The 23,250-nt window shown below is 57.8% G+C and overlaps 1 protein-coding gene across 2 annotated transcripts in view; it reads left to right on the plus strand.

Moving 5' to 3' along the window:
- The window catches only part of GTF2IRD1 (GTF2I repeat domain containing 1), a 116,532-nt gene that overhangs the window by 15,012 nt on the left and 78,270 nt on the right, over positions 1–23,250 (plus strand). For both annotated transcript variants that reach the window (XM_078440482.2, XM_078440483.2), the window contains exon 2: positions 21,867–21,995. In XM_078440482.2, coding sequence (XP_078296608.1) covers positions 21,873–21,995 — 123 coding nt within the window. In that variant the 5' untranslated portion in view covers positions 21,867–21,872. The remainder of the gene's footprint in view (positions 1–21,866; positions 21,996–23,250) is intronic.

The raw sequence follows: 23,250 nt of genomic DNA on the forward strand, positions 1-23,250 counted from the left end.
TATAGGTGCAGTGGGATTACCCTGCGCTGGGTTTGTGCCCCACGCATCCAGCAGATGGGTGTGACGCCCACAGGGGTGCGTGCGCCCAGGGCTGGGACGGGGGAGCCCCTGGAATGGGGGGTGCAGGAGGAAAGGGTCCTGCAGGAAGTGGCGTTGGGATATAAAAGGGCGGGCACAAGAGGTGCGGGGTTGGGGGCAGGGTGGCCGTGATCACTGCCCTGGTGTGGATCGGGGCAGGTGTGGAGGCCACACTCCAGGCGAGGGGGCGTGGTGGTCTTTCCGCGTGGGGCGGAGGGCGAGAAGGTCCTCGGGGAACTTTGCGCCTGAGTTCCCAATTTCCATAGGAGCAGTTAAGGCCCCCTTTGGGGTGGTGTCTGGAGTTAGAAGGCAGGTCTCCCCATCCCCAGCCTGCAGCTGGGCGTGGCCTTACCTGGGACCTCCCCCACAGCGGACCGGGTCACGTGGTATAGCGGGGAGGGGCGGGGGGGGGAGCTGGCGGCTCAGGAGGGCTGGCTGGGGTGGGAGCCCGTGAGCCAGAGCCCCGGCGTTAGATCACCCACCGTGATTAGCTTTTTTCCGCCCAGCCTTTTCCCGACAAGAAAGGGCCTGATGCGCCTCATCCATGTTGCTCATGCTTCTGAGAAGGCCTGTTTACGTCTGGCAAGGGGGCTCTCGGGAGACATGATCGCCCCAGGGGCTGGCACCGCCGCGGCGCTGGCTTCTTCCCACCGTCTCCTGACACCCGCCCTTGACGCGCTGCAGATGCTTAAGAACCCACACACGCGTACGCCCCCGGCCCGCATGCGCTGACCCGCCGGGGTCACCCAGAACCAGGGAACAGGGTGCCGGGGTCCCCTGACGGCCGGCCGAGCGCCCCCTCCTGGAGGCGGGAACAGAAGCGACAGTGTGCTGCCTGTCTGGAATCGTGCAAGAGCTAACCCAGAGTTGATGGGACGCAGTGATGTCAGCATCGGTGCTCCCGTGTCTTTAATGAGCGCCTGTGATCTCCGGCCCTGTGCCAGTCACTCGTCTCACGTCAGCTGCGCCCTCCTCAAAATGCTGAGAGCAGCAGAATCGGTGGCTCGGGTTTACTCACGAGGAAACTGAGGCCTGGCGTCCGCCTCCATGGACATCACAGGCCGGTGGGAGCTGGGTGGGGAACTCCAGCCCTGCTTGGGTTGAACCTGCCCGCTCCCCGCCGTTTCTCCCCGCTCCTGGCGCGCCGAGGGGTCAGCCTGGTGCCGACAGGGCAGCCGGGGTCCCGTGTGGGGAGGCTGGAAGGCACGGACGGTCCGGTTTGGCTAAGCTTCATGTTGTGGTTCCCCCTCTGGACTGTCCACCAAGCAAGTATGCGTGGTTCTGGGGCACAGCCACGAACAAAACAAAATTCCTGCCCCGGCGTGCACACCTCCCTGGGCCGGCTTGTGGCTCCCCCAATGGAACGTAGCAGCCACGGGGCAGGGGCCCTTCATCTTCCTAGACCAACAGAGGGCCGGGGAGGAGAGGCTCCTGCCTGGCTCAGGTGCTGAGATCCATCTGGAAGGACCTGGGAGTGTGTCCATCCAACCCCCTTGTTCCGGTTTTCCCATCCTAGACCACGGAGCCCTTTGTAGCCCTCTACACCCACTCCCCTGCCCACCCCAGGGTGCCATCCCAGCCCTTGTGCTCCTGTAGGTCCCTCGATAGGCCTCCGGACCTGTAACTTCCCACCCTTCTCCCTCCTCTGATTCTTCGACTCTCCCTCGTCCTCAGTTTTCCTCTGACTTCTCCCACCATGTTGGCCCCCGGGGCCTTTGCTCCTCCTGAATCTCTCAGATCTTGCCCCGTTAGCCCAGAGCCCCCCACCTAGCCCCCAGCCCCTGATTGGTTACAGGTGGCCCTCCTGACTGGAGGTTCCGCCTCTTGGTCCCCCCCCGCCGTTTTGTTCCTCGCTGAGCTGAGGGCACCATCATCCTCTCCATCATCAGAATCAGAAACCCGGGCATCACTCCCAGTGCCGCCTCCTCGGATTCCCCCGTCCACGCTGTCACAGATCTCCACCCTTTCCTTGGTCCCAGCCACCCTGTCCTCCATCCTGCTGCTACCCTCGACCTCAGGCCTGGCCGTCTCTGGCTTGGACCATTGCAGAAGCTTGGTAACTGCTGGCTTCCCGTTTCTGGATCCGTATCTGCCAAATACTGCCAGGCTCCCCGCATCTAACCACATCTTGCCCCTGCTCCAAACTCTTCAGTGGTTCCTGGCCTCTGAATGATGACCTTGCAGGGTCCTTGACCCAGTCCCCATGGCTGAGCCTGGCTCTTCGCCCACTGCTTCCTGCCCTGACCTGGATGATCCAGCCAGGCAGAGCCGGCCCCTCCCCACCCGCCACCCTCCTCCGGCCCAACCGAGACACGAGACACGTGGGCGGCCGGGCTGGTGGTTGGGTTTCCCAGACAGCCAGTGATTTGGCACTCCTTCAAACGGGTCTTGCCATATTTGCTCGGCATTTGTTTCCAGGGAGGTGGGTGGGGTGGGGGGCAGGATGGTCACCCCCCTGCAGATGAGCAGTGCTTGGCACGGTTCCCCTGGCTCTGTCCCTGCCCTGCAAGCTCTCGCTGCCCCGCGGCCTGCCATTCCACTCATGTCACCTCTTCCAGGGAGCCCCCCCGCCGACTTCCCCACCCACTAGGCCATGCTACTTACATGTCACTTATTTTTACCTTTTTTTGTTTGTCTGTTTTAGTGTTTGCTTATTTTTGAGAGAGAGAGACAGGCCATGAGTGGGGAAGGGGCAGGAGAGAGAGAGAGAGAGAGAGAGAGAGAGAGAGAAGGGAGACACAGAATCCGAAGCAGGCTCCAGGCTCTGAGCTGTCAGCACAGACCCTGACTTGGGGCTCGAACTTTAGAACGGCGAGATAATGACCTCAGCCAAAGTTGGACGCTTACCCGACGAGACACCCAGGCGCCCCACTTCTATTTATCTTTAACTGAAGTATAACTTACAGTAAAAATGCGTAAATCTTCAGCATCTAGCATGATGGGTTTTTACCTGTGTATACACCTAGGTAACCACCACTCAAATCAAAATGTATCACTGTGTTTTATTTTTCATTTTTTTAAATGTTTGATTTTAAACTTTATTTTGAGAGAGAGAGAGAGAGAGCCTACGAGTAGGGGAGGGGCAGAGAGAGAGGGAGAGAGAGCGCACAGAGCCCGACTTGGGGCTCAAACCCACAAACTGCAAGATCATGACCTGAGCCGAAATCAAGAGCCAGACGCTTAACAGACCACCCAGGCGCCCCTGTGTCACCATGTTTTAACCTTTTTTTTTTTTTTCCTTAATAGCCCATTTTATTGTCTGTGTCCTATCTACCCCCAGCCTGGGACGCTCCCACGGGCGGGAGCACCTGCTGTGTGGGTCCCATGCCGTGCAGAATGAAATGCGTTGGTGATGTGCACGGTGGCCACATCCCACCGGTGTGACCATGACTGGGGGATGTGGCATGGGCTGGGGCCGGGGGTATTGGTGTGTTTTGAGCCTGGCCAGGGGCTCCCCTGCAAGGTCAGATGCCCCATCCTCTGGTGGGAGAGGGGCTGGACCCCTTCCCGGCCAAGGGCCTCTGCAGGGAGCAGGGGCCCTGCCCGGAGAGGCCCCTGGGGGCTGGCAGCCTGGAGATTAGTCTCCAAGGCCACGACGCCAGTTGCCATAGGCACGCAGGCCCGAGTCAGGATTGCCATTTCTCATCCTAGTCACGCAGGCGGCGGCTGCCCCTGCCCGCCCGCCAGGAGCCGGGAGCCAGGCTTTAAATAACGGGGCGGAAACCTGATCCCGGAGCGTCTGCCCACCAGAGCCCAGCCTCCCCTCCTGGCGAGGCAGGCGCGGGGCGACCCGGCCACCCTGTACCTCCAGCAGCACCCTCCCTTCTGCGGGGCGACAGAGAAAGGACAAAACCTGAGTTTGAGGGTTTTCTTCGTGGTCATAGTGCCCGGTACACAGGCATGGCCCTGACCTGGTCCTGGGCAGCCCCGGCATAAAGCCGTACCTTCTGGAACCCTTGGGCTCAGAGGAGACGGGCTTCCCAGGGCCAGGCCACAGACCTGCCCCTTCCTCTAGCTCCTCCTCGGCAGAGAAGGCAGGAGGCCTCCCTCGATTTCCAGGAAAGCAGCCCAAGGCCTCTGCTTCCCTGCGGCTGCCCTTTGCCCGTGGCCTGGGCCTGCTTTCCTGTCCTGGGGGCGGGGTGGCTGGAAGGAGGAAGGTTTCTGTTCTTTCTTTCCAAATCGCACCATGACAGCTCCTCCGCTCAGATACTGTACAAAAAAAAAAAAAAAAAACAAAAACAAAAACGTAGAGGGAAGGTAAGTCACTTATGGATCCAGCCCAGCGAGGCGGACAGTCTGCTTCATCCCTGGCTTTTCCATGTGCGCCCGGGGCCAGTCATCCGTCCAGTGCTGGCTCCAGGCCCCACGGGGCACTGGGGATTGTCTGCTGTTTCCCTTACGTGTGTGTGTGCTGTGTGTATTTCCGGCTGTGTGGCATGCTTTGGCGAAACGCCTTTGCACATCAATCTTTGCGTTCCGGGTAATTTCCTCGGGGTAGATTGATAGACATGAAATCGGCTGGTCACAGGGTGGGGCCTCGCTGCAACAGCCTCTTGAGGTCTGTCAAGACCGCCTTCCTGTTGTCCGCTGCCTCCCTGGGGATTCCAGTTCCCCACGTCGCTTTAAAACTTGGTGTTGAGAAGAAAAGCTATTTGTTGTAAGTCAACAGCTCGATAAGTTTTTAGAAACCAGTTTACCCAGGTAACAGCCCAGATCAAGAACAGAACATTCCCAGCTCCCAGAAGCCTTCCATGCCTCCTTCCAGCCACCCTCTTCCACCCCCCCCCCCCAAAATGACCACCATCCTGACTTCTTAAATTTTTTTTTTTTTTCAACGTTTTTTATTTATTTTTGGGACAGAGAGAGACAGAGCATGAACGGGGGAGGGGCAGAGAGAGAGGGAGACACAGAATCAGAAACAGGCTCCAGGCTCCGAGCCATCAGCCCAGAGCCTGACGCGGGGCTCGAACTCACAGACCGCGAGATCGTGACCTGGCTGAAGTCGGACGCTTAACCGACTGCGCCACCCAGGCGCCCCACTGACTTCTAACGCAGGAGTTCGGACGTAAATGGACCCCTACGGTGTGACCTTCCACTCCTGGGTGCTTTCGTCGTATTTGAGAGACTCGGCCCGTGGTGCTGCGCCTACTTGTGGTTTGTTGATATGCCTGATGCCTTTTTCAACAGAGCAGGCCCCCGGGAGAACGCACTGGAATCAAGCACGTGCGGGCACTGCCCTACAACCGGGATGCCTACCGTCGGAATTGTTGCCCATTTTCAAAGAAATCAAGTTGGTTTCCCTGAAGCACCTGCACCAGTGAATAGGAAAGAATTTGCAACTGGCACAGAGCAGTTAGGCGCACGGGAGAGCACGGTGGCATCATGTCCCAAACGTGCACTGGGTGTGCAGAGATCTGGGGTGCGGACTGTCCCCTCTGGGTTTCCCCGGATGCACATGGAAGCAGTTGGGTGAGGGGCCCCCACCCAGCTCTGCACGCTCTGACATCGTATACTTAGAAGCGCTAAGAGCTGCTTTTCCAAAGTGGTTGAGACTTGCTCTTGCTGTCCTGGTTCCATATTGCCTCACTTCCTACCTACCCAAAGCTACCGTGAGCTGTCCTTGACCTCTGCCTGCAAGACCCCTCCCCCTCCCCCTCCCCCTCCCCCTCCCCCAGGTGACTTGTGGAAGTCTCTAGACTCTCTTTAAAAGGTCTTTTTTTTTTTTCTTTTTTAAGTTTGCTTATTTATTTTTGAGAGTGAGTGAGCCGGGGAGGAGTACCGGAAGAGGGGGAGAGAAAATCCCAAGCAGGCTGTGTGCTCTCTGCACAGAGGCAGACACAGGGCTCGAACTCATGAGCTGGGAGATCATGACCGGAGCCAGAATCCTGTCGGAAGCTTGACCGGAAGCTTGACCGGCTGAGCCACCCAGGCTCCCCACTCGTTAAAAGGTCTTGGTCAACAGCCGGCGTCCGCTTGCAGACCTCCAGGGATGGGGAACCCAATGCCTACGTGGTGTCCTGTTCTTCCACTCAGGGACGGCCCTCCTGGTTGGGAAGTGTTTCCTTGGGTCAAACCAAAGCCCGTATCCCTGTGACTTCTGCTATGATGTCAGCAAGCCTGGGGCTGGTGTGGGACTTCAGAGCCAGTGACGGACTCAAGGCCCGGGGAGACCATGCGCATCCCCAGACCTGCTGTCGTGGGTGTTGCCCGGTTACGCTCAGTAAATGGCTGTTGTGGTTATTTAATTGGGGTAAAACACCCATCATGTAAAATTCACTGTCACAACTATCTTTAGGTGTTCAGTGCAGTAGAGTTAGGTACAATGACATTACTGTGCAGCCGTCTCTGGAACTTTCTCATCTTCCCACCCTGAAACTCTGTCCCTAGTAGACACTAACTACCCCTCCGCCTCCCCCCAAGCCCCTGGCACCCACTGATCTGCTTCCTGTCTCTGAATACGACTGCTCTGGGTCCCTCATACAAGTGAAATCATACAGCATCTGCCTTTTTGTGCCCAGCTTCTTTTATTCAGCATGGTGTCCTTAAGGGTCATTGTGTTGTGGCATATTGCAGTTTCCTTCCTTTTTAGAATTGTTATGTATTATTTGAAAAAAAAAAATTTAATGTTTATTGTTGAGAGATAGAGACATAGCACAAGCAGGGGAGGGGCAGAGAGAGAGACACACACACAGAATCTGAAGCAGGCTCCGGTCTCTGAGCTGTCATCACAGAGTCCGATGTGGGGCTCGAACCCACGAACCATGAGGTCATAACCTGAGCCGAAGAGTCAGACGCTCAACTGACTGAGCCACTCAGGCACCCCAGAATTTCCTTCCTTTTTATGCTGAATAACATCCTGTTGTGTGTATAGACCACATTTTCTTTATCCATTCATCCACTGGTGAACACTCGGGTTGCTCCCACCTTCTGGCTACTATAAATTCTGCTGCTGTGAACACGGGTGTATAAATATCCCTTTGAGACTGTGTATGCTTACCGACATTACTCTAATGTAAGATCTCCACCTTGGAGTGGATCTGATAAGTCACCTCCTCTAGTCCTTACCCAGTGCTTGAGTCCATTTCTCCAGCATCCGGCCGAGATTTCTTCCGCCCTGGGACGCACACCAGGGATGGGACAGAGTCCTACTTCCTTCTATCACCTCTGACTGTCCGAGGGCCAGGAGGGGCCTTCATGAATGGGATCACGGCAGAGGCAAGGACAGGCCGGCATCCTCTCTGTCTCCAGATGCCCCTGCTAGAAGGAAGCAGGTGGAGAGGCTGTAGCAGGCAGAACTTCTCTAGTTGATGCTTGGACAGAGTCCGCAAGGACAAGGACTGAGGGATGGTGACATTTACCAGGAGAATCGTAGAGACTCAGGTCTCTTTTCTTTTTTATTAAAAAATTGTTTTAAATGTTTATTTTTGAGAGAGAGAGACAGAGTGTGAGCAGGGGAGGGACAGAGAGAGAGGGGGACACAGATTCCGAAGCAGGCTCTGGGCTCCGAGGTGTCAGCACAGACCCCGACACAGGGCTTGAACTGATCAACCGTGAGATCATGACCTGAGCCAAAGTCGGATACTTAACCAACTGAGCCACCCAGGCGCCCCAAGACGCAGGTCTCTTAAGAATAGAGTCTATTCCAACTAATATTTCTTAGCTCCCCCTCCACCTGCCCCCCCAACAGTGCAGTGAGATAGGTCTGACTTGCCCCATTTTACAGATGAGGAAAGCAAAGTTCAGGGAGATGAATAACTTGCTCATTAGACTAGCCCTGGGGAAGGCAGGTCTTTCTTCGAATGGTGCCCAACACTGGGGCTTTTAAAAGTTTATTGGATCAATTTACTTTCACTTATTTACATCCTACCTTATTTCAGAAGCGACTTAAAAGACTCCCACGGAAACATAAACTGTAGTCAGATGGGATTAAAAGGGCAGTAAAGTAAGAGTTATGGCTTACAACGGAGCCGGAAGTGAATATAATTTGGAAACGCATACCATGGAATCGGTTTCCGTTAGGAATGCGCTCAGTTAGAAGTAACCTGATAAATGGATTGGAGAAGGGAGGGGCTGGTTTTCTCCTGTAACGAGAACGTCTGGAGGTGGGCGGCCCATCCTGGGCTCAGGGACGTCAAAGGAACCAGCACTCCGTCTTCTGGCTCTATGCTAAGCAGTGACTTCGGTCACTTTGGCCTAAAGGGGCAGCTGGCACCTGTTCCACGGGCAGGGGAGAAGAGGGTCACATGGGGGTCCTGCTACAGACCCTTAGATTCTTGCTCTGGGTACCAAACAGGACACATGCTGTCTACTCATCGACTGGAAAGGGCATCTCAGTCTGTTATCAAATAGACCAGGACACGAGAGCTAATGGGTGGCTTTATAACCAGTAGATGCTGACTCACTAGGACGCTTTGGTTTCAACCTTTTAAAAAGTGCGACGTTCAGTGTGATAAGTTTTTACCTGTGTATACGCATGTATATCCAGCCACAAGGGAAAGATACCTCGTTAAAGGTGGCTTCAGTGGGGCACTTGGCTGGCTTGTCGATGGAGTGTGCAACTCCTCCTCTTGGGTTTGGGGGTTCGAGCCCCATGTTGGGTGTAGAGATTGCTTAAAAATAAAATCTTTTTAAAAAAATGTTTATTTTTGAGAGAGAGCAGGGGAGGGGCGGAGAGAGAGGGGGACAGAGGATCCAAAGCAGGCTCTGTGCTGACAGCAGAGAGCCTAGTGTGGGGCTTGAACTCACGAACCTTGAGATGACCTGAGCCAAAGTTAGATGCTTAACCCACTGAGCCACCCAGTTGCCTCCCAAAATAAAATCTTAAAAAAAAAAAAAAAAGAAAAAAAGGCGACTTAAGGAACGTGGACATTTACTACCTAACCCGAAGCCCAGAGGTTGGTAGATTCTGAGTCATGACAGGTCAGTCACATTGTTTCACGGGTCTGTGCTGCTGTCTGCATGATGGCTTCGCCTCCTGGGCCGGCTCCTCTCCTGGTCCCCACATGCTGTCGTGGCTGGGGGTGTCACACGCAGAAGAAGGAGGACATTTCTGGCTTCAGTTGTGCCCTGAGAGCAAGGAGAACTTCCCTAGGAGCCCCTCGAGTCTCAGTGGCCAGGATTGGGTTGCATGCTTCTCTTTAAACCGGTCCCAGGTAAGGGATTGATCTAAGCGCTCCAGAATCCCCATGATTCGCTGCCCCAAACACCTGCCTTTAGATGCCAGGACACAACGAGGGCTCTGTTCGCAGGGAGAAGGGGTCAGGGCTGGGGTTGGGACTCGGTGTCTGGACCGAGTCTGGACTGCCTTGCAGTGCACTGCGGCTGATGTAAGACCCCTTCCCGCTGCCCCGCCTGGATCCTTCCTAGGCAGGTAGAAGTGGAAGTCAGGGCTTTGACCTGTTTTATTCTCTGCCAGCTGCTGTGATGGTGGACAGTGGGCAGGGGCAGGAATTCAGGGCCCCGGGCAATTCTGTCCCCACTGGGGAGCCCCTGTGATAAGAAATGAAGTGGGGGGGGGCAGGCTGCTGGGGAGGAGGGATGCCCCTACCCCCCACCCCCCCGGAGGAGAATCTCCTTTTTGTTTGTTCTCTCAAGCTTCTTTTTCAAGAAACACAAGCATATGGTGGCGGATGGTGTGGGGGCCGTGTTTGGGTGGTATCTGCTCTTGACTTTGCCTTTTGCGTGGCTGAGTGCGTTTTTTTCCCACCTGCTCTTGAGGCCAGCTGGTTCCTAGGGCACTGAGACTTGACTCAGAGGCATTCTCCCGGCATCCAGAGAAATCCAGCCCTGTCCCGTGGTGGTTCTGGAGTTTCCAGTGAGGAAAGGATTGCAGAACTTTCCGGCAAGTCCGGGCCTGAGCTTTGTAGGTCTGGGCTGAGGAGTGTGTGTGTGTGTGGGGGGGGGGGGGGGTCGTGTGTGAAGGTGTGGACTAGGACTCATAGGTGGGGAGTGAGGGGTGAGGATGCCCTGGATTCGTTTCCCAAGGTTGCCGTAACAAATTGCCGTCGACGTGGTGCCCTAAAACAACCAGAACTGTTCTCTCCCACTTCCGGAGGCCAGAACCCAAATCAGTACCACTGGGTCAAAATCAAGGTGTCGGCAGAGCTGTGCTCCCTCCAGAGGCTGTATGCCTGGCCTCCTCCAACGTCCGCCGGCTGCTGGCATCTGTGGCCCGTGGCCACGTCACTCACTCCCCGAAGCCACCATCATCAGATTCTGTCTGCTCCGCTTCTCATGGCCTTCTCGCCCCTGCATCAGCTCTCCCGTCTCCTTACGAGGATACATGCGATGGCGTTTAGGGCCCACCTAGATAATCCAGGATAATCTCCCCATCTCACGGTCATTAATTTAATTGCATCTGCAAAAGTGATTTCTCCATATAAGGTGACATTTACAGGCTGCAGGGATTAGGGCATGAGTGTCTTCTGGGGGCCCCTTTTGGGCCTGCTGTGAGTCTCTAAGGGCAAATTAGAGCAGCCATTCTTGGCTAATACATGCCGGCTAGGAAGAGAAGGGCAAATGGAGGTTCCCTTCCTATTCCCAACTCGGCTGTGTCTGCACTGGGCGGGGGGTGGGGGGACACACTTGCACGCGGCACCCCAAACACGTATCCAAGCTCTAGCCGCCCTCGCAAACAGCTGCCCATCAGAGGTGTGCCTGCATCGGCATGGTGCACCTGTGGGGCGTATCGGTTACCTACCGCTGCCTAACAAGTAGCCCCAAACTTAGCAATGTCAGACAGCAGTCATTTCAGATTTTAATCTCTCTCGGTTTGGGGCTTGGCTGCACTTGGTTCGATGGTCCTTGCTCAGGGTCTCCTGCATTGGCAGAAGCTGGCTGGGGTTGGGGTTGTCTCAGAGACTTCCTTACTCTCTGGCGGCTGCCCTGGGAGAGACCTGGGTCTCCTCAGGCATCGCTGGACCCACCTGTCTACCACAGTGGCGTCAGGACAGCTGGACTTCACGCATGTCGGCTCGGAACTCCCGTGCCGAGTATCTCAGGGAGAGAATGAGAAGCCTAGTGCCCTTTGGAACCTGGCCTTGGAAGGTCATGTGGCAGCACTGCGGGGGTACTCTGTTGGTCAGAAGCACGTTATTTTTTTTTTATAAGATTTTTTAACGTTTATTTGTTTTTGAGAGATCGAGACCAAGCGTGAACAGGGGAGGGGCAGTGAGAGAGGGAGACAGAGTATGGATCAGGCTCCAGGCTCTGAGCTGTCAGCACAGGCCCCGATGCTGGGGCTCGAACTCATGAACTGTGAGATCATGACCTGAGCCGAAGTCGGACGCTTAACCGAATGAGCCACCCAGGCACCCCCAGAAGTGAATATTAAGGCCCACATTCAAGAGGAGAGGAACTGGATGTCTCTACTTGTTGGGAGATGTGCCAAAGAATTTGCTGTCATGTTTAAAGCCACCAAGGGAGGACACGCCAGAGAAGAGGACCCCGAAGGGCCCAGGACGGGGATTTGTTTGCCCAGTGGACTCCAGGGGCTTGAGCACCTCCAAGGTATTCTGGGGGCACATTCATGCTCTGGGGGCGGGGGAGTGTCCTCTCAGGCTATCCCTCGGAGGGGGGCTGGAGCAGGGCCCCCTCTGAAGGACAAGCCCGGGGTTTGGGGCTGAGTAGGGGACAGAGCACAGGGTGTCTCCCACTCGACAGTCTCAGAATCTGACCATGGTCTTGAAAGGACCCAAGGATCTGCTCTGGCTCCCCTCCCAGCCTCACCAAGGACCCCATGCCACATCCTGCCGGCCGATGCCACAGTTCCTTTGCCAGTGCTGCCTCCTGGCCAGAGTACTCCCCATCTTCCCTGCCCCCCCCCTTCCGCTTGTCCCCTGATTCTTCCAGACCTGCATAAACAGCCCCTCCACCCCAGACACCTCTCCTGGCCCAGTTCTGTGTACTAAGCTGGTTCTTGGCAGGCCCAGGGAGGGAGGCACGCAGGAGCCAGCGGTCTCATGGGGACCTAGATACCTCTGCGTCGTGGCAGAGGGAGAGCTGCAGGGAGGGAGGAAGAGGGAGCTGTGGGTGGCCAGCCAGGGGACAGCGGGCCAGCCGGGAGGGTCAGGACCCGAGGCACTGACGTGCCTGACAGCCGCTAAGAGCGGGCCAGGCAAAGGGCAGGGGTGTCTCTTTCAAAGGGCATAGAGGTGCTGGTTCCCAGAAGCCAGAGGACAGGCGTGTCCAGGGGCCTGCAGGCTGGTGGGGGGGGGGGGGCATGGAGTAGGGGTGAGGTGTGGCAATGACTCCGACAGGACCGTGGTCCCGGGGGGCAAGGCTTGTGTCCTGTTCATCCGTGTGCTCAGCAGGGTGGTGCTGTCGGCCTGCTGGGCTTTGGTTGGCGCCTTCTCTGTGAGGGTCTCTCTGCACCCCGAGGGAGTGCACCGTGCTGGAATTGGCCCCAGGAGGCCTGGCATCGAGCACACTCGTGCGTGCACCTGTGCGTGCGTGTGAGCGTGTATGAGTGTTTGAGTTACCCGTCCTCACACTCACCTCTGGGTCAGAGATACGCTTGTCAGGTACACCCCCTCTCTCTCTCTCCCCCTCGCCCCATTCCAGCAAAGGCCACTGGGTGTCCACTCTAATCTGAGGGTGACACTCGCGAGTGGACACTCAGTGAGTACGACCAAACTCTTCCCTTTACTTCTGCAGTGAAGGCTGTGTATCTGCAAGATTCCTTGTGCCCCTCTCCACAGAAACGGTAATATCGTCTTTCCACTTGTGCTCCCGGAGAACTCCTATTCACCCTTCAAAACCCATCTCAATATTCATCAACTCAGGGAAACCGTGTGTGGAGACACCCTACTCCCCCGAAGCGAAATAAACAGAAAGTGTGGGTAACCCCCGTCCCCCATGTCAAGCTCTGTAGCCTGGGCGAGCTTCCCCTCCTGTCCTCATTTTATGGTCCAGTAATTCTCTGTAGACAGGCTGGCCCTGGGAGCACTAGGAGGGCAGGTGGGGCTGTCTGAGTCATTTCCAAGTCTGCCTAACCCGGGGCAGGCTCCCAGGAGGATTGAATAAACAGGTTGGGGTGAAGGGAGGCCAGGGAAACATTCCCCCCCCCCCCCCCCCCCACCTCCGGGGCCTCCTTAGAGGTAGCCAGGCCTCAGCTTCTGCCGGGCTGTTGTGGGCTGGCCCTCCCCCTCCAAACAGTGCTCTGCCCGGGGACTGAGGCCCAGCTGATGGCCAGGTAGGGGTGTGCCCTCTGTTCTGTCCCCAGCGGCCCAGCTGGGTGGCCGGTGAGCACCCTTGGGGATCAGCAAGTGTGTGAAGGAGAGGGACGCCCATGTCCCTGATACAGAGGGGCCTGGAGCAGACCCAGCCCGTGGGGGTCCCCTCACTCGCCACTCCCTAGACATGCTGACAGTAGGAGGGCTGACGGCATTTGTTCCTCGGTTCGCTCTCAAGCCCCCGGGGGACAGGCGACCCTCCCCGGCTGGTGGGCCGGGCCACGTGCCGTCCCCACGGCCAGGGGCTGCTCTTGCTCCGCGGGGATTGTGCCCGCGCCGTCTCCTTCCTCGCCCTCCCGTATCCGTTCCACGCTGCACTCTGTCTCAGACACGTACCGTCACACCCGCACACCCACTCACACTCCTGATTTCTTAACCGTGCGCTGTTCCGGCCCCAGCAGACTCGAGGAGGAAAGAGAGGAGACTGTGGATTCCCAGGGCTCGGGGGGTTAGGCCCACTTCCCGCAGGCCCAGCCGGGGTCTCCTCGCCTGCGCCTTCCTGGGCCCCACGGGCCCTCCTCTCCCTGCTGGCCGGGCCGGGCCCACCGATCTGTCGGCATCCCAGAGGGAAGTGGCCAAAGGCTGCTCTCACGGGGTCCCCGATTCGGTCGGGGTGATCTGGGCCAAGGCCCTGCCTTTGCCACATCCTGGCCCCGGGGCTGACCGTCAGGGTGCTCGAGGCTCGACGTCCTGTTCTGGAAAGTGAGGGTGGTTGAGAGGATTAACCAGACATCGGGGTCTAACCCTCCTGGGTACTCAGGAGGCAGCCACGTTGCTCTGTTTACTCCCCTCTGCTGAGCCCCTGGTGGAGAGTGGCGACCCGGCCCCATATCTTTGACACTTGGTGTTTGGGGCCCGGGTCCGTTCGGGCGTCCCCTGTGTGTTGCTCTGAACCCCTGGGCCCACAGTGCGGAAGACTGGTACCTGAGCCCCTGCCATCCAGCGCACAAGCCCTGCCTCAGTCTCTCTCTGCTTGCCTCCAGCAGGGAGCCTGGCCAGCCCCACGGGTCCCTTCGGCCACCTTGCTGGCCTGTCACCATGCCTGGGGTTCCACCCTGAGCCCCATGCATCAGAATTAGAGGAGTCCCGCCCCGAGTAGGAGCAAAAAGGGGCTGTGTGTGCCAGATGTCCCCAATGTCATTCTGGCTTGGTTGCTCCCTTTTGAGCAGGAATGTCCTAGAGGACTTGGTTTTTTTGCCCTTAAAATGGGCGGAGTCCCCTCCCTTCTGCCCGCTCCCTGGACAGAGGTCACAGATGTCAGGGTGCTTGTGGATGGGACAGCAGTGTCCGAGAGGGCCCTGGTGGACAGCTATGTCGGTGGTCATGAGGGTGATCTCTGGGAGAGGAGGAGGGAGTTGGTGGCAGAAGCAGGGCAAGGAGGGGGAGGGAGAATGGGGTGTGGGACCCTCAGATGAGGGGGCATCCAGATGCTGGTGGGGAAGGGGAGATTTATTTATTTATTTACATGTTTATTTTGAGAGAGAGCAGGGGAGGGGCTGAGAGGGGGACAGAGGATCAGAAGCGGGCTCTGTGCTGACAGCAGAGAGCCTGGTGTGGGGCTCGAACTCATGAGCCATGAGATCGTGACCTGAGCCAAACCCGGACACTTAACCGACTGAGCCACCTAGGTGTCTGGGAAGGGGAGTTTTTTTTTTTTTTTTTCTCCTAAATTAAAAAACAAGTTTATTTATTTTTGAGAGAGGGAGAGAGAGACAGTGTGAGCGGGACAGGGGCAGAAAGAGAGGGAGACACAGAATCTGAAGCAGGCTCCAGGCTCTAAGCTGTCAGCACAGAGCCTGATGTGGGGCTCAGACTCACGAACCGTGAGATCGTGACCTGAGCCTAAGTCAGATGCTGAGCCACCCAGGCGCCCCCCAGGAAGGGGAGTTTTAAGTGGGCAGGGCTGGGGGTTTATCTGCAGCCCTGACTTTTTTGCTCGCATACCCCTCTCCCACCTCCGACCCCATCAGCCACTTCGGCCAGCTCTTGCGATCATTGTGGGAGGTCAGGTGCCCGGCAGAGCAAGCTCCTGTCTCCCCAGGCATGCAGGCCATGGGAGGCGGAAAGGACGAGCGCAAGGACACCCCCCACAGAGCCTCCCAGCTGGCCTGCAGTGCCCAGTGCAGTGCAAGGTGTTTGGGATCGGGGTCCCCAGCTGAGGGTGCTCTCTGCCAGCACTGGCCCCCGAGGCCCGCCGGGGTGGGCTTTCTGGGCTCGACTCCCATTGGGTGCCTCCCCACTGGAGACAGGTCTGCCCTGGGTCGGGGCAGTGGTGACTCAGACAGGGACACAGGCGCTTGACTAATCTTTGGCTCAGAGACCGGGCTGGCTCCAGCTCTTGGCGGCCAGCAAAGCTGCTGCTGTCTGGGCAAGGGAGTCCCCAGCTGCGGGGGACGTGGGCAGCAGGCAGGGAGAGCAGAGCTGCTGGGAAACTGGAACCGTGCCCGGAGATCATCCAGGCCCTACCTGGCTGTGGGTCAGCCTTGCCCGGGAACTTAAAGATACAGTGCCCCCAGCCCGGCTGCTGACCTGTCGCCTCGGGGCTTCTAGGGGGCAGGAGGCTGGGATCACAGATACAGAGTGGTGGGGCAGGTGTCTTCCCTCCGTCTCCGCCTCTTAGTGACCGTTCCCTGTGGCTCACACCCGGTCTTCAGACAGCTCAGGAGAGTGCCTTCCTCCTGTCCCCTCTCCCGGGACCCCCCCAAGCCTGCCTCTCACCTTATTAGGTAAAATTGATTTTTCGGACCTGGAAACAGGACCTACTGGCCATCCCTTTGCCTCCCTGTCTGTCTCGTTCTCAGCAGCTGGCAGGGACGTTTTGGGCTTCTGGTATATTAGGCCCTGTGTCGTGGGGTGACCAGCTGTCCCAGTTTGCCCCGGACTGAGGGGTTTCCCAGGACAGGGGACTTTCTGTGCTCAAGTCAGGAAAGTTCCAGGCGAACCAGGGGACGTTGGTCGCCCTCCTTGTGTATCATCCGTGGGGTCCATCAGTTGATCTGTCTGTTCCCCGAGTCCTGGTGGGTGTGAGGACTACAGTCCCCCCGCCACTTCTTTATTTAGTTTATTTATTTATTTTGAGAGACAGAGCACGTGGGGGAGGGGCAGAGAGAGGGAGGGAGGGAGAATCCCAAGCAGGCTCCACACTGTCAGCACAGATCGTGAGATCATGATCATGAGATCACGACCTGAGCTGAAGTCAGATGCTCAACCGACTGAGCCACCAGGCGCCCTTTACCACCTCTTGAAGACAGGACCAGGCTTGAGGACAGACAGACAGACCTTATCCCTGCTACCCACTGACTGGGGGCCTCGGGCAAGCCCCTTCTGCGCCTCTGCGTTGGAGGAGGAAGCAAGCAAAGAGGGTTAACTCGCCACTGATGCCCCACCACAGAGCAGTGTCCAGGGGCACCGATGCAGGCTGCTCAGAGGAGTACCCGTCCAGGACACCTGTCTGAGCCAGCAACCTCTGTCAGTTTCACTTCCTGGACTGTTCCTCTGATCCAAATACATCCCGCACTGTAGTGTCCCACATTGCCCCCCCCCCCTTTTAATTTTAGTTTTCTGAGAGCCTGGCAAGCCCAAAGTTGTCACTCTGTTTATAGCTTGTGAGCGTCCCAGTTCCTGCCTGACGTGGCCGACTGTCACACCGGTTAGTTCCCCGAGGATTCAGGGCGTGCCCATGAAAACCCGAGCAGGCGTTCGAGGCAGTGGGCACACCGTAAACCCAGCAGGCATGGCCCTGGCCTCCCGGCGCTCACGTTCCTGTTGGGGAAGTCGGGTGAGAAACACATGAACGGGTCCCTTCAGATCGCAGCAGGTTCTGAGACGGGGAGCCAGGCGCCTGGGTGGCTCAGTGGGTTAAGTAACCGACTCTAGATTTCGGCTCAGGTCCGGAGATGGGGTGCGGAGACTGCTTGAGATTCCCTCTCTCCCTGTTTCTCAAAGAAAGACAAAATAAATTTATAAAAAAAGAGTTGGGCAATCAGTGGGGGGGGGGGGGCGTGCTGCTGTGTGGTCTGCGTGGTCAGGGGTTGTGCACAGAGGAGTTGGGGCTGGTGGAGGGGGGGAAGCCGTGGGAGTCGGAGGCCTGGAAAAGCCTGCTGCGTAGGGGAACTGCAGGCAGGAGACCCGGGGAGGGGAGTGCAGGTGGCAGGTGGCAGGTGGCAGGTGGCAGGTGGCCAGGTGGCAGGTGAGGGACACAAGGGGGAGGGAGCCAGAGCCCATTGCAGAGGGGAGAGGGCCGATGGGCCAGAGAGGGCAAGTGGGCCCGGGTCACATGGGGTACGTGCTCAGGGAGGTTCTCTCCACTCTGCTAAGCAGGAGGGCGGCGTGAGAGCGATGTGGCTGCTGTTTGCAGGAGGGACCATGGGGGCAGGAGAAGGGCGGGGGTTGGGGGACAGCGAGGGGTTCATTGCCGAAGCGTGAGCAACTGAGGAAGGTGGCCCGGGTGGTCAGGTGGCCCTGGTGGTGACGAGAAGCAGGCAGATCTGGGTGCTTTCTGGAGCCACAGCAGCATGATTCTCCCCCGACTGTTTTAGAAACAAAGAGGGGCGCCTAGGTGGCTCAGTCAGTTGACTGTCCCAGGACTGATTTTGGCTCAGGTCATGATGTCACAGTTTGTGGGTTCGAGCCCCACATTGGGCTCCATGCTAATGGTGCAAGCCTGCTTGGGATTCCCTCTCAAAAATAGCTAAACGTTAAAATTTCTTTTAAAAATCGGGGTGCCTGGGTGGCTCAGTCAGTTAAGCATCTGACATAAGCTCAGGTCATGATCTCATGGTTCATGAGTTCAAGCCCCGCATCAGGCTCTGCGCTGACAGCTCAGAGCCTGGAGCCTGCTTCGGATTCTGTCTCTCTCTCTCTCTCTCTTTCTCTCTCTCTCTCCCCCTCCCACCCACCCCTGCCATAAATAAATAAACACTGAAAAAAAATTAAAATTTTTAAAAACAAAAAAAGAAATGAGAGAGAAGGGAGATGAGGACGAGGCCTCTGTTTGAACCTGAGCACCTGGGCAGATGGCCGGGAGAGGCAGGTCTAAGCAGGGAAACACGGGGCCTACTCCGTTTAAGTTGCTTGTTAGACGTGGAAGAGGACAGGTAGGGAGAGAGAAGCCCAGAGTCACCAGCCTGTAGGTGACATTTAAGCCAAAACATTGCAGCGAGGGGCAGAATTGGACAGGGGAAGAGGAGGGCCGGTGGGGTGGGGGGGGGTGGGAACTGAGCTTGAGCCCTCCTCCCGGGTTAGGTTAGCAGTCGATGCCAGCAGTGTGAGTGGCCAGGAGGTAGGAGGAGAATCAGGTTGCCGGCACCCTGGCAGCCTCTAGAGAAGAGTCTGTCGAAGGAGAGGAGAGAGACAGAGCTCGTGGCCTCCGGGCCCTCACAGGCCTCGTCCACCCAGGAGCCCGAGGGCGGCTGGCAGGCCCTCGCTGCTTGTGCCCTGCTTCTGGGGCCAGCCACCTGTCACCTGAGGCGTCACTTCTGGTGTCCCCTCCTGGGGACCCCGGAGCAGCTCTTGGCTGCCTCCAGCCTGGCCCGGCCCGGCCCGGCCCTGGCCGCCAGTGCTCGAGGGCTCCAGCTGTGGCTTCTGTCCTCACCGCGGGCCCCCAGGCCCCCGGAGTCTGTCCTGTTTATGCCAGGCACTTGCCTCCTGCTTTACCACTCTCATTTTCATATTCTCTGTTCTGTGTAGTCTGTTGGTTTTATTGAGTGGTTTTCTCCCCGCCTCAGGTTAGAGCCAGCCCCTCACCCTACAAACGAGGAAACTAGGCGCGATGCCTGGGTGGCTCAGTCAGTTAAGCGTCCAATTTTTGATTTCGGCTCAGGTCATGATCTCATGGTCGTGAGTTCAAGGCCTACATCGGGCTCCATGCTGACAGTGTGGAGCCTCCTTGAGGTTCTCTCTCTCTGCCCCTCCCCTGCTCGCTCGCTCTCTCTCTCTCTCAAAATAAATAAACTTTAAAAAAAAACAAAATTTTTTTTTAAAGTTCATTTATTTTTGAAGGAGAGAGAGTCAGAGCACGAGCAGGGAAGGAACAGAGAGAGAGAGAGAGAGGGAGACACAGAATCCGAAGCAGGTTCCAGGCTCCGAGCTGTCAGCACAGAGCCCCACAAGGGGCTCAGACTCACAAACTGTGCGATCACGACCTGAGCTGAAGTCAGGTGCTTAACCGACTAAGCCACCCAGGCGCCCCCCAGAAACCCTTTAAAACCAATGAGGAAACTAGGGTTTGGGGTAGTTGACCCGACGTGGTCCTCCTGGCAGGCCTTTGTCTGGGTCTCCCCGTGTGTGTGGCGTACGGCTCCCGGCCCGGCGCTCTGGCCCCGCTGTCCCGTCCACAGCAGCTCTGGCCACAGGGGACCCTCTCTCCGAACCCTGGCCGTTTGTCAGAGGGGGGACTCTTCTCCGTCTTGCCTCCCTAAGTGCGCCCACCTGCTCGGGACAAGGAGTCAGGGGACAGCCCAAGCCGAGCCCCCTTTTCCTCCCTCCCTTCGTCTCTGAGTCCCTGGTTCCTTCCTAAATGGATTAGGACTCTGCAGGAAGGAGCCAACAGCGGTCTGGGTGACCCGGAGGCCGGGGCCGTCTGGTGCCTCCTGCTTTGCCCTGATTCAATTTGGGCCTCAGCAGCTGGGAGGCTGGCAGGCTGAGGTCCGTCTGGGGACGGCTCGAGGGGTGGCCGAAGGGAGGGGAGAAGCCTTCCAGCGCCCCGGGCGGGCAAACCTCTCAGCTTCTCACACGGCAGACCCTCCGGTGGTCTTCGCGCCACAGAAGGCTCCAGGGGAGGCCACCGGCTGCCTGCTGGGCCCTTGGGATGTCCCGTACGTGGCCTGTCATGCCCTCAGCATCCCTTAATACTGTGGACTTCGAGCATTTGTAAAATTGCAACCTGGGAGAAGAAAGAAATTTTATAAACATTCAGAAGTGAACCCAATTCACATTCCGGCCAGCGGCTGCCTGGCCCGTTGTTAAAATCAATATTTATTCACAGCCAAATAGCAGCCTGGGGCCAGAGCCGAGGCCGGAGCCGGGCTCCAGAGTGTTCCTCGTTCATTTGCGTGTTTCCATAACCGAAGTTCGGACGCTTCTCACCTGGTTATGTGTGAGGCACTCTGACACTTGTTCTGCGTCACCGACCCATGACTCACAGGAAGCCTACAGACTGCGGTGTGGACCACACCCCCCCTTGGCCCGTCATGCACATCGGGCCTGAGCTGGGCCCCGGGGGTCACCAGCCCCTGCCCTCACAGGGCTTACAGTCCAAGGGGCAGCTGTGGTAACACAAGGCATTCTGGGTCTGGCACCCTTTAAGGTAGCAGGCCCAGCTGTCAGCCCGTCCCCGGCGTCCCCGTGTGCAGGAAGCGAACGGGACGGGATCCACAGACTCCCTCTGAGGCTCACTCCCCTGAACTGGCCACCGGCACCTGGCCTGGGGCCCATGCACAGAGCCCTGGAGGAGCTGAGCCCAGAGAGGGAAACCCAGAGTCCCTGCCTCCACTCTCTGCCCTCTCCTTTGCTTGGATTGGCGAGAGAGCAGCCGCCTCCGGAAGGCCCTGGCACTGGGACAGCCTGTGGGGTGGGGGGGTGCCCCCAAACCCTGGCCCTGACTCCTGGGGTTCTGGTGAGGGAGGGGCAGGAAGGAACTGGAAGCAGGGGAGGCTGACCTGTGTATCTAGTGGGTGCCCGTTCTGGGCTGCCTGGGGCAGCCCTGACATTGGGCCCTGGTCTGAGGGTGCCCCAGTGGGGGGGAAATGCACCTCTGTCCTCCAGGATCCTCGTGACTATGGGACAAAGTCCTGTCTTGGGGAAACCCTGTTCTGAGATGAAGTGGCCTCTGCCCCACGGTATCTTTCTGAGCTCGGGGGGCCTCGGGGCAGTGGCCTGGCCTGGGGAAGCCTGTGGCTTGAGAGAAAGCTGTGACGGAGGAGGCTGGGGACATGTGGGAGGCCAGCGAGGATGCCTGGCCCAGCTGGGGCAGGAAGGGGCAGGAGGTGGGGCAGCGGAGGGCACCTTGCCAGCAGAGGTGACCATTAAAAGCAGGGCGGGCAGTCAGTAGAGGACAGAGGGGCACTCCGGTCGGGGAGAATGGATGTGGGTATGTTTCAGAGGCGGTGATGCTTGGCGTACCTGGAGCGTGGGGTGTGAGTGGGGGAGCTGGATGGGGGACAGGAGTCCAGAGATGGGCAGTAGGGAACCATGGAAGGTGTGTGAGCGAGGCAGAGCCACTGCCAGAGCTACGTGCAGGGGGAGAGTTGGCGGTTGAGGTGCCAGGCAGACTGGCCCTGGTACCGGCATTGCAGGTTTGGGGGATGTTTCGTGGAGCGCACGCCCCAGTCTCCCTGCCATCTGTGCCCGTGCCCCCGTGGAGTTGTGTGCAGGCGACTGTGTCTCCAGGCCTGTCGGGGCTCTAACGCCTTCGTGCGTACGAGACCCTGGTGTGAAGAGGTGGCCAGCTCTTGATTCGTCCCACCTGGGAAGTAGAGGCGGCCCCTGGGGGCCTGGGCAGTGGGCAGCTGCCGAATGTGCCCCGCACGCCCATCTCCTCCTCCTCCCTCCCTCCAGGTGACCATGGCCTTGTTGGGGAAGCGCTGCGACATTCCCACCAACGGCTGCGGGCCCGACCGCTGGAGCTCCGCCTTCACCCGCAAAGACGAGATCATCACCAGCCTCGTGTCTGCCTTAGATTCCATGGTGAGTGCCCCCGTCTGCCCTGGAGGAGCCGAAGCCGACCGCAGAGCCGTGGTCTCACTCCCCAGCCTGAGTCTCAGTGGCCCCGTCTGCCCACGTCAGCGGGCGGGAGGCTTAAGTGATCGGGATGGAAGAATCCAGCCCTGCGAGTAACCGCTGTCCCCTCGTCCCCTCGTCCCCTCTTCTTCATTACCTCGTGCCATTCGAGTCCCATCCCTGGGAGGGTCCCAGGCTTCCCTCCCTCCCCTCGGGTCCCCTGGAGGATAGTGTGTGGGCTACCGTGCGAGATTCGTGCGAGAGCTGTAATCCCTGATGTTAAAAGCAAGATCTGGGACTGCATCTCGGGACCAGGAGAGAGAAACGCGGCCTCAGAAGTTGTACCTAACCCTATGGTAGTTTATTCCAAGTAAGGAAATAGTAATGTCATTTTCCTGTAGCCTTTTCCTGGGGGAAATTTCTGTGACAGAGGGTAGGTGGGTGTTAAAATCTGTCTGGCATCAGTTAGCTGCGCCCTTGCATTTTAGGATGGTGAAATTCAAGTCCAGAGAAGGCAGTACCTTGCCTGGAGTCACACAGCTTGGCCAGTTTCTGTTTTATTTTTCAAAAATGTTTATTTAGTGATTTTGGAGGCGGGGATGGAACATGCACACGCTGGGGAGAAGCAGGGAGAGAGAGAGTCCTAAGCAGGCTCCCCACTGGCAGCTCAGAGCCCATCGTGGGGCTCGATCCCATGAACTGTGAGATCGTGAGCTGAAATCAAGAAGAGTTGGACGCTTAACCGACTGAGCCACCCAGTTACCCCTTCATCTTTATAGTTTTAACATGAGTTTTAACATGTTTGTGTCTCTAAAATTTTTTTTAATGTTTATTTATCTATTTTGAGAGAGCGAGATAGTGATCAGGGGAGGGGGAGAGAGAGAGGGAGAGAATCCCAAGCAGGCTCCCACTGTCCACGCAGGGCCTGATGCGGGGCTCGATCCCACAAACTGAGATCATGAGCTGAAATCAAGAGTCGGACACTTAACCGACTGAGGCAGCCCAGCATGATCAGTTTTTAAAGTGGCCTTTCGGGTGCAAAGTCTACGGTTTCCAAGAACAAGGGCCTCCTTCCAGGCTGTTCCTGCTTAGGGAGCTCGAGCGCTGTTGAGGTGGTGCGTGTGGGCCAGAGGCGGTAGGCACCGCTGGGGAGGTCGGCTGGGTACGACCCCGTCCCGTGCAGAGCGTCCTTCGTGAGGAGGGGAGCCCCAGGGAGCTCAGC

The sequence above is a fragment of the Panthera onca genome, chromosome E3 (assembly GCF_046562875.1).
Source record: "Panthera onca isolate mPanOnc1 chromosome E3, mPanOnc1 haplotype 2, whole genome shotgun sequence".
NCBI classification, from domain to species: Eukaryota; Metazoa; Chordata; class Mammalia; order Carnivora; family Felidae; genus Panthera; species Panthera onca.